A 10,457-nucleotide genomic window follows, 5' to 3' on the forward strand; every position below is an offset into this window, starting at 1 on the left:
CTATATAGATTAAAATTATATAAAGAAAAAATATAAATTTTTTTATAATTATTTTTTATCATTTTATTATTGTTTAAAATGTGGGTCTTAATTTTTTCAATTTCTCTTTCATCCCATAAAAAGAAATATATGTAAATTTATATCTTTGTCATATAATTTACCAATGATAAATGAAGTAACTCAACTCAATAGGTGAGTAGCTAACGTTATAATGTTGAAATCTGTGTGCAAAAACAATATTTGTTGTCAAATATTCAAGGTAGGCCTTAAATATAGCACACTGAATCCGCCAGTAAAATAGCATTCGGCAATTGAAAAAGTAATAACGGTTTACAGTTTAAACTTTACACAACCAAAAATATATCAATATTGAAACTTCTGAAGCCTCTACCTGGACAAACTCGAACAAAATTCTGCAAAATTAAAACATTAATTAGACTAAGACTTAATAACTAGTATTATTGTTAGCCGCTAAACATAACTAACAATTATTATGAAAATCATGGTAAGTTTTATTTTTTGGGATCCCTTTATAAGGGCTCTCCTCCCCTCTTATTCCGGCAACTAGATCATCAGATACTGGAACTAGCGACGGAAGGTGGCCAACTATGACAATGGCGGCGACCACGACAAAGGCGGCGATCATGCCGGTGATGATGACTACAGCAGGGCTGGCGATTGGGGCCGCCGCAACTACTGGACCAGGGGAGGTTACTACATCCGGCGTAGAGACAGTGGCTAAGACAGCGGCTACGGCGGCATATATGGCGGTGGCAGAGACTGTTGCAGGGATTACGATGGTGAAAAAAGCGAGTCCTCGAGGAGGAGCCACGTCGACTACAGGAAGCATGGTGAGGAGGGAAATCATCGTGATGATGTCAAGAACGGCGAGTACAGAGCGAGTGGTGAGTGCAGCCTTGTCGGCGATGGCGGATGTGGTGGCAGCAAGAATGAGTAAGCAACAAACTGCAATGGCGGCGACAAAAATAGTAGATGCAGAGATCTTGGCGGCGGTTGTGAGCGCAGAGCGTTGCAAATGGCGTGCGGTGATGATTGTGACGAGCGGAAGGACAAGGAAGGCAAGGATGAGGAGAAGGACAGAGAGAGTCCATAGAATGGGAGATGGTGAGACCGTTTCCGTTGTCTCCCGGCGGAGCCATAGCCAACCGTCGGTAACTGTGACGACGGCAAGCAACAGGAGGAGAAGGATGGGATGGATACCGGTACGGTAAGCCCATGCCATGAATTGAAGAGACGATGAATGGGGTTGGAGGCAGGGTACTAATCTCTATCTCTCTCACTCCTTAGCCCTTACAACCACCTTCTTTCCTTCTATGAATATAAGAGTAGATCCAACTTGGGGTGTTTTAGGGTTGGATTACAGATTTGGCTTGAGTTCGGTATATAGTTTAGTAGCAATTTTTCGTAGATTAGTTTGGATGGGGCATGTGAATTTAATATCTTAAAAAGTTTTATTTAGATATTTAAGAGGATATTTATTAAGGGAACTACTCAAACGAAAATGGCAAAAATATCTTCTTATAAAAATATTTTGTTTAAAAGTATGGTTTATTTATTTAGCCACACTTTAAATAAAAATAACACTTTTATAAATATCAAAATCTAACCATACAATCTATCATCCAAAGATAAAAAAAAAAATATATTCACATAAAAATAATTATAAAATCTTCATTGTTAACACTTTTTATTTATAATTAATTATACTAAATGTATACTAAATTTTAAGGGCAATTTATACGCAAATAAAATAAATGAACAAAACCTTTACGCAAATACAATATTAGCAATTTTCAGACGTAAATGCAACAAACACAACTGTATATAATCCGCTACAGGGTGTAGCGGAACTCAATTGCACGTAATCCGCTACAGACTATCGCGGATTACGTTGAGGTTGCGTTACTCATAAACCGCTACACCCTATAGCGGTTTATGCTCATATGGTGCGAGACTCATAATCCGCTATACCCTCTAGCGGATTATGAAGAGTGTAAAAAATTGGATTGGTTTATGTTTAAAAAAATTACACTCTCTAAAATCGGGTTTGTTTTGCATAGAATAAAGGGCATTTTAAGCCATTTTAAGCCATTTTCTATGCAAAACAATTTTTAAAAAATGACTTAGAAAATGTTAGGAGTACTATAAAAGTTTGTAACATCTTAGTAATTTAGGTAAATACTGGTTATAACTATATTTTTTTTAATTTTTAAATTATTATTAATTATGTAGAGTATTTCTTTAATGTCCTAAGTCATTAGAACATTACAAATTTTTATAGTACTTCTAACGTCTTTTAAGCCATTTTTTAATTATTTTGTATAGAATAAAATATTTTTTTATAGTATAATTTAAATAAATTTATTTTTTTTCTCAAAAGATAAATTTTATTGGTGCAATAAAAGAATAGGCCCATTTTGGACTTACAGCAAAAAAAAATGGGAATTCCCCAACTAAGCAAACGTGCTAGATCACCTTGGAGTTGTTCTGTAAAGCTTCAGGTATGAAGGTTAACATTGAAAAATCTAAAGCTATTTGTTCTAGAAATATCTCTAATAGAAGGAAGGAAATGTTGTCTAGTGTTTCTTATATTCCTTTTACTAGTGACCTAGGCAAATACTTGGGGGTGAACCTTAATCATCCTCGAGCTACTAGATCTATTTTTTCGGACTCTTTAGAGAAGATCAAGAATAGGCTGGCTAGTTAGAAAGGTCGGCTCCTTAACAGAGCAGGCAGACTTTGCTTAATTAAATCTGTTGCTTCTTCTCTTCCTATTTTTCAGATGCAAGTGACTCTTTTTTCTACTTCGGTTTATTAAAAGATTGATTCTGTGCTTAGACAATTCTTGTAGAAGGGAAAGGTGGGAGAGTGTTGCTTAAATTTGGTCAAGTGGAGCAAAGTTGTCACTCCAAGAAAATATGGAGGATTGGGAATTAGAGATACTCAATGTGTAAATTTTGCTTTACTCAGAAAGCTTGTTTGGCAATTATTGCATAATAAAAATAAGCTTTGGGTAAGAATTATGTTGGCAAAATATTTATCAGGGAGTTCTTGCTTTTTACCCAAATTTTCTAATAATGTTTCAAGTACTTGGCGAGCGATTTATAAGACAATAGAAAAGCTTCGTGATGGTTTTGATTGGTGTACAAGCAGGATGTCTCAATCCTTTTGGTATCATGCTTGGCGACCATGTGGAATGCTAGCTCCTTTGGTTCCTTTTGTGCACATTTCTGATTCTCACTTGAAGTTAGAAGATGTCTGGCACCATGGGCATTGGCGGTGGGATATTCTTTGCACAATGATTCCGGAAGAAGTTAAACTTGATTTGATGCTCTTTGATCCTATCAAGCAGGCAGGAGATAAAACAGGTTGGTTTTGGACAAACTCAAATACTCTCACCTACTCGACTAAAAGCGGGTATGAATGGCTATTGAAGAAGAAATTTGGCTGGAATGATAATGAAAATTGGCTTTGGCTTTGGCGCTTGAGAATACCGGAGAAGATAAAGTGTCTGCTCTGGCTTTGCCTCAACAACGGAGTTTCCACAGCTAGTTACCGGTTTCAAAGAGGTATTTCTACTTCTGATTTTTGTCAGAGATGTTATCTTGCTTTAGAGGATAACTGCTTTAGAACTTGCCAAAAAGCTCGTCAGATTTGGATTAGCTTAAATTTGGGAATGACCGCTGAGGACTCTAGTTTGGAATTTGTGTCTTGGATTCGTTCTAACCTCAACAAAAATGAGTTTCTCTTTGCAGCGGCATTTTGGTGGATTTGGAGGGATAGGAACAATGACATCTTCCACCAAGATGATCCATGGAGTAAGGAGAAAATTGTTCACTTAGTTAAACATAAAAAATGGGCAAAAGAATATGTATGAAATTCGAATTGATAGCTCATTAATATTTTAAAGAAGTCTCATATTAAATATTTTGTTAACTTTTTTTAATGCATGAAATAAAATATATATTTTTTTAATTTTTAAATTATTAATTTTTTAATCAATTATTAATTTTTTAATAAAATATATAGTTATAACCAGTATTTACCTAAATTACTAAGATATTACAAACTTTTATAGTACTCCTAACATTTTTTAAGTCATTTTTTTAAATTGTTTTGCATAAAAAATGGCTTAAAATGGCTTAAAATGCCCTTTATTCTATGCAAAACAAACCCGGTTTTAGAGAGTGTAATTTTTTTAAACATAAGCCAACCCGGTTTTCACACTCTTCATAATCCGCTAGAGGGTGTAGCGGATTATGAGTCTCGCACCATATGAGCATAAACCGCTATAGAGTGTAGTGGTTTATGAGTAACGCAGCCTCAACGTGATCCGCGATAGTCTGTAGCGGATTACGTGTAATTGAGTTCCGCTACAGGGTGTAGCGAATTATATACAGTTGCGTTTGTTGCATTTGCGTCTGGGAATTGCCAATGTTGTATTTGCGTAAAGGTTTTGTTAATTTATTTTATTTGCGTAAATTGCCCAAATTTTAAACTATGAATTTTTGGTGAAATAAGATTGGAGCTATGATTTTTTGGTGAAATAAGATTAGAGCAATCGAGCAAGTGAATCACTTAGGTTATGTTTATTTTTGGACACAGGAGACAGAGACAATAGAATAGAGACATTAAAAATTATTTTTTGTTTATTATGTTTGAATACGACGTAAAAAACATTAATATAATATGTAATATTATATTTGGATACATATGGTTAAGACTAAAATATTATATAAAATGGTTAAAGTAGTCATGTGATTTCAAATTTTTTGCATCAACTATAAACTAATTTTATAGAGAACGAGAGTATGTAGAAATATAAAGGAGTATATGGAATTAGCTGTACTTGAAAAAAAAGAAAGAAGAAGAATGTAGAGATAAAAAACTATGTAGAGAAAAAGCTCAAATTAAGAAAAATAAGAAGGAGTGAAATAATAAAAATATCTATAGATAAAAAGAAAAAAAATCATAAAAAAATTCGTTTCTATTCTTTCAAATACTGTGTCTATTATTATCCTTCTTAAAAAAGCGCAAAAAAATAAAAAATTGTCTCAAAAATAATATTTTCAGTGTCCATATATCTACCTCTAAACACTTTTTAAACATTCCTTGTTCATGTCTCCATGAAAATCACAACAAACTAAACCCGCTTGTTGTGGCTAATTGTTATCTTGAAAATTTAAATTTAAATTTCTATTGTTAATAAAATTACTTTCAAATTAAAATGGATAAAATATATTTTTTATTCTTAACGTTTATGATTTTTTTTTTAAAAAATACTCCTAATGTTTAATTGTATTTAATTTTGTTCTTAATATTTTTGGTTTGTATCAGAATTTTCTGTGAATGTTAATTCTATTTTAAATGTTGGGGACAAAATAAAAAATATTTAAAAATAATTTTGAAACAAATAAAAAATGTCAAGAACAAAATTGAATAAATCGAAAACGATTAAAAATAAATTGAATAAAATTAAACGTTAAGGTATTTTTGAAAAAAATTACAAACTTTAGAAACAAAAATTATACTTTACTCTTTACCCAATTAAAATTAACTTAGTGTTTGTTTGGGCGCTATTAAATCAATAAAAAATATTTTTCAATGAAAAAATATCTTTTTTATTTTTTAGTGTGTTTGGCAAATTTCTAATAGTAAAAGTAAAAGTACTAGAAAAATAAAAAATATATTTTTTTAAAAGATCTTTTTTCTTTTAAAAAAAATTATTTTTCACATCATATATCTTATTTTTTTACAAAAAACATCTTTTTTGAGAAACTACAATTTACATCTTTTTTAAAAGATCTTTTTTCTCAAAAAAAAATATTTTTCACATAATAAATGAACAAAAAAATACTTTTATCCTATTTTACCCAAACATAATTGATAAATAAAAATATCTTTTTATATGAACCAAACATAAAATCACTTTTATTTTTATAAAAATTCTTTTAAAAAAAGATCACTAAAAAAAAGATAGATCTCTTCTAAGAATGACGTTCAAACTAGGGGTGATCGCGGTGCGGTTTGAATCGGTTTTGAGTAAAAACTCATCCGATCTGAATACTTTGTGGTGCGGTTTGGATTGGATGCTTTTAAAAAAACAATCCGATCCGATCCGATCCTAGATCGGATTGGATTTGCGGTTTTATAAATTAAAAAGATTAAAAACATATAACAAGTTTAAACATCAAATTTTAAATAATCAACAATGACATAACAAGTCTCAACAATATATTAAAAAGCCAACGATAACATAACAATAAAAATAAAATTATAGGTTAGTTAAAATAAATAAATAAATAATATTTTGAACATAAAATATTTATTAAATAATAATAATACATAAATAATAAAAAAATGTATAACAAATTGAACATGTTATAAGTATAATTGTAAATATAATAATATTATAACACATTGTGCAGTTTGGATTAGATTAGATCGGTTATGAAAAGTAGATCCGAAATCTGATCCGATCCAGCAGTTTGTAAAAAATAGAATCCAATCAAATCCAAATTAGTACGATTTTAATCGGTTTTCGGTTTGGATTGGATTGGATAAGCAGTTTAATTTAGATCAATTTGATTTTGAACATCCTTAGTTCAAACAAACCCTTAAAACCCATAGAACTTCTTTTAAGCCTCCTCTATTTCTTTGATTCTCTCAAACTGTATGCTGCCCTGAGACAACAATGACCACCAAGGCTGAAAGCATCCACGAAGAAGAGATGTCAAACATGGAAGAAGGTGAAAGTGTAACCAATTGCATGCAATTATGTTGTTCATCAAACTATGTGGTAACCTTGGCACAGAAGGTCAGTGTCTTCACCTATTAGCATAATGCTTACAACATTAATATATGTACAAGATTAACTATTATGAGAATGAACAGGTTATCCTATGGATAAATTAATTTGAGTTATTATAACAAATAATAGGTGATTGCGGAAGCAATAGGGACATATTTTGTGGTATTTGCTGGGTGTGGTGCTGTAGCAGTGAATAAGATATATGGCTCTGTCACGTTTCCAGGCATTGCCATAACATGGGGTATGATTGTTATGGTCATGGTTTATTCTGTTGGTCATGTCTCTGGAGCTCACTTCAACCCTGCTGTTACAATCACTTGTGCCATCTTTCGCCGAATCCCTCTTAAAGAGGTAACTTCTTTTTATCTATGGATTTTAATTATGTATAGATTTTATGATTGAAATCAATGTTTAAAATTACTGAAACACTTTGAAATATTTCCTAATTTTTCAACTACTATTATGTATAATCTCTTTATGTAAGTTGTCATTAATGACTATTTATACAAAATATCTTCATGTGAATATAAAATATTTTTAAGGAGTTAATATTCAATTTAGTCCTAAAATTTAAGTCAGGTTTAATTTGATCCTTAAAATTTTAAGTGTCTCAAATTGAACCTCGAAATTTACAAGCGCTACTCACATTGATACTTAAGCTAATCTCCGTTAACATGTGTTAATTTGGTATATTAACTTGTTGTGATTAGGATTTTTTGTCCATGTTCCATGTGATCAAAGATTTATTAGAGCTTTAGAAACTTGATTGTTTTTTCTAGAGGTGCAAAATTTTCAAATTGAACTTGTTATTATTGTATTCGTGAGGATGCTGAAGAGTCAATCAAGTTTCTAAGAGGTCTAGTAGGTATCAGTCACATAAAATCTAGACAGAGTTTAAATCTTAGCAAGTTAACGTACAAAATCAACCTACTATTCACGTAAATCAGCTCAAAGACTAAGGTGAGTTACTATTATAAATTTTGGGATCGAATTGAGCCAATTATATTTTAGGGATCAATTTAAGTTTGATCTCAAATTTTAGATGCCAAATTAAGTATTAACTCATTTTTTAAGTATCTAAACTTTCATTCAAATATAATATCCAAATTTTTTATTTTCTATTTTTTGTCCCTAACATTGATTGAATTAGGTGTTAAATAATTAGTTTTTTCATGTAATGCTCTAATTTGCTTGGAATTACATGACATGTAACACTAGGATAAACATTTCTATGCACGTACAGGTGCCACTGTACATTGTAGCTCAATTAGTGGGATCTTTGCTAGCTAGTGGCACATTGGTCCTCCTTCTTGATATTACACCAAAGGCTTATTTTGGAACCGTACCAGCTGGATCCACCAGCCAGGCCTTGGTTGCCGAAATCATCATCACCTTTCTCTTGATGTTTGTCATCTCTGCCGTTTCCACGGATGATAGAGCGGTTAGTTAATTATGCTTTAATTTTGCATGTGTTTTTGTTAATTATTATTTGTATGATACTATTAGCATGATATTCCAATAAAGCTAAGCCTCCTTTTCTTGGGTCTTGATCAATTTGGCAGGTAGGTCACTTGAATGGAGTTGCAGTTGGAATGACCATAATGTTGAATGTCTTCGTTGCAGGGTAATGCATTAATTAGTTTAATCTGTTGATTTTGTTATACATATAACCATGTGTTTTTTTCTATCAGCATAAGTTTTCGGGACAAGTAATCCTACGACAGAGTTAATGTTAGGATTTTAGTTGATATCCTCCAAGTTAAGGTTTGAAGGTAAAAGCTTTGTTGTTGCAGGCCAGTGTCAGGAGCTTCGATGAACCCAGCAAGAAGTATTGGTCCTGCTCTTGTGAAACATGTTTACAAAGGGTTATGGGCATACATAGTTGGTCCAATTGTTGGAGCCATAGCAGGAGCATTTATTTATAACTTTCTTAGAGCCATAGACAAACCAAAAAGGAGAGAAGAGATAGGCAATTCTTAAGTAGCAGACTAGCAATGGAAGAGTCATAGTTAAATCAGCATTGCTAAATTATTATTTTTCTTTTTAACTTTTAGGTAGGACATGAATTAATTTACTGCTAGTAACCTTTATGCAGTATATTAGTAGATATGTGGCCTATTGTTACTTGAATGCAATAATATTATAATCTAGATATCTTTGACATTTTAATCGAATTGTTTCGTTAAGATTATAAGAAGGTTCATAAATCAGCAAGCCAATTGGTAGCAATAACTAACATTGTCAATAAGCATCTCAAGAATAATAGATTGTACAAAGATCATTCACTATTATATATAAGTATATGTACACATTTTTTTCAACGTTTTATTTAGTATTTACAAACTTTGCATAAAAGCCAATCTCTAATCCTCTTAAAAACTTGAGTTATCAACAAATTCTGTTGTGCATACGTATATGATACAAGATAGGAACAAAGGATACACAACAATAACATTCCGAACCCCAAAACTACCAATTTAAAGAAACCTGAGAAGCACAACTAGTAATAGATAAATCACTTGGGGTGGATACAAGTGCTGCTCTTTGTTGTAAGTGTCTCAAACTTCTTTCCATGCTGACTTGGACCATCTCTGCCAGCATCTTCTTAGCTTTACCATCAGCTTGGTCATCTTTCCCATCAATTTGTGATATGAGGTTGCAAACTATGTTCTCTATTGTGTTAGGCTCAGTTTCTGATCTTGGATTAGGTGATTCTCTAAGTAATTGCAAAAGGGTGTGTGCTTTTGGCTGAGACTTTTCCGTCCCTTGAACTGTGAGTTCAAGAAGTCCAGGAATAACACCTTCCCTTAGGATTGGTTCTCTGTATTTACACCTATCACTCTCGCACATTTTCAATAATGCTCCAACAGCATGTTCCTTACCCTGCTTTGTTCCACTCTCAAGAACTTCAACAATTGCCAGAACCCCGCCTTCTTCGCATGTTAGCGCAGTCCGGCACTTGTCATAACCAACCAATGACTCTACCAAAGCACAGCATTTCTCTGCTGTTTTCGAAGATTTCTTGCATGGTTTGAGAAGGCGGATTATTGAAGCGACCGGATTGGTTTCGAGGATGATGTCGAGGTTATCAGAGTGTGTTGATAAATTGGAGAGGGCCATTAATGAATCAGCTTTAGCTTGTGGTGTTCCATCTCTTAGAATCTTTACTAGAAGAGGAATGGCACCAGAAGAAGTGATAATTGGTTTGTTGGTTGCAGAGGCAGAGAGAGTGAGCAATGATGCACTTGCATATTCTTGCATGTTTGGATTTTGTGACTTTAGGAAACTTACTATAGGTTCTAATGCACCTGCTTCTACAATGCTAACTTTGTTCCTGCATTTGATAAGACCAGTTCCAATTTATGAAAATTATCTAGCAGAATTCAATTTGAAGAATCTGATGATCCCAAAATTCTATTATGACAACATAAGAAAATTAAGAGAAAATACAGGTCTATATTTAATATTCATTTCATGTAATAATAATTAGAATGATCATATTTGCGTATATTTACATAGAAGTTAGTAAAGTATAAAAATAATACTTACTTTTAAAATAAATACGTCTAAACACGAATGCTGTGTAAAAATAAAAAAATATTTGATAATAAAAAAAATTAATAAC

The 10,457-nt window shown here is 32.3% G+C and overlaps 2 protein-coding genes across 2 annotated transcripts in view; one reads left to right on the plus strand and one right to left on the minus strand.

The window, feature by feature from the left end:
• On the plus strand, positions 6,693-9,023 carry LOC107608559 (probable aquaporin NIP-type). Its single transcript, XM_016310321.2, has 5 exons — positions 6,693-6,838; positions 6,962-7,183; positions 8,076-8,273; positions 8,395-8,456; positions 8,626-9,023. The coding sequence occupies exons 1-5, from the start codon at positions 6,716-6,718 to the stop codon at positions 8,810-8,812; spliced, it is 792 nt and encodes a 263-aa protein (XP_016165807.1). The 5' UTR covers positions 6,693-6,715; the 3' UTR covers positions 8,813-9,023.
• The window catches only part of LOC107606755 (U-box domain-containing protein 4), a 4,206-nt gene continuing 2,833 nt past the window's right edge, over positions 9,085-10,457 (minus strand). Inside the window, exon 2 of the mRNA XM_016308781.2 lies at positions 9,085-10,166. Coding sequence (XP_016164267.2) covers positions 9,302-10,166 — 865 coding nt within the window. The 3' untranslated portion in view covers positions 9,085-9,301. The remainder of the gene's footprint in view (positions 10,167-10,457) is intronic.

The sequence above is a fragment of the Arachis ipaensis genome, chromosome B07 (genome assembly GCF_000816755.2).
Source record: "Arachis ipaensis cultivar K30076 chromosome B07, Araip1.1, whole genome shotgun sequence".
Lineage (NCBI taxonomy): Eukaryota > Viridiplantae > Streptophyta > Magnoliopsida > Fabales > Fabaceae > Arachis > Arachis ipaensis.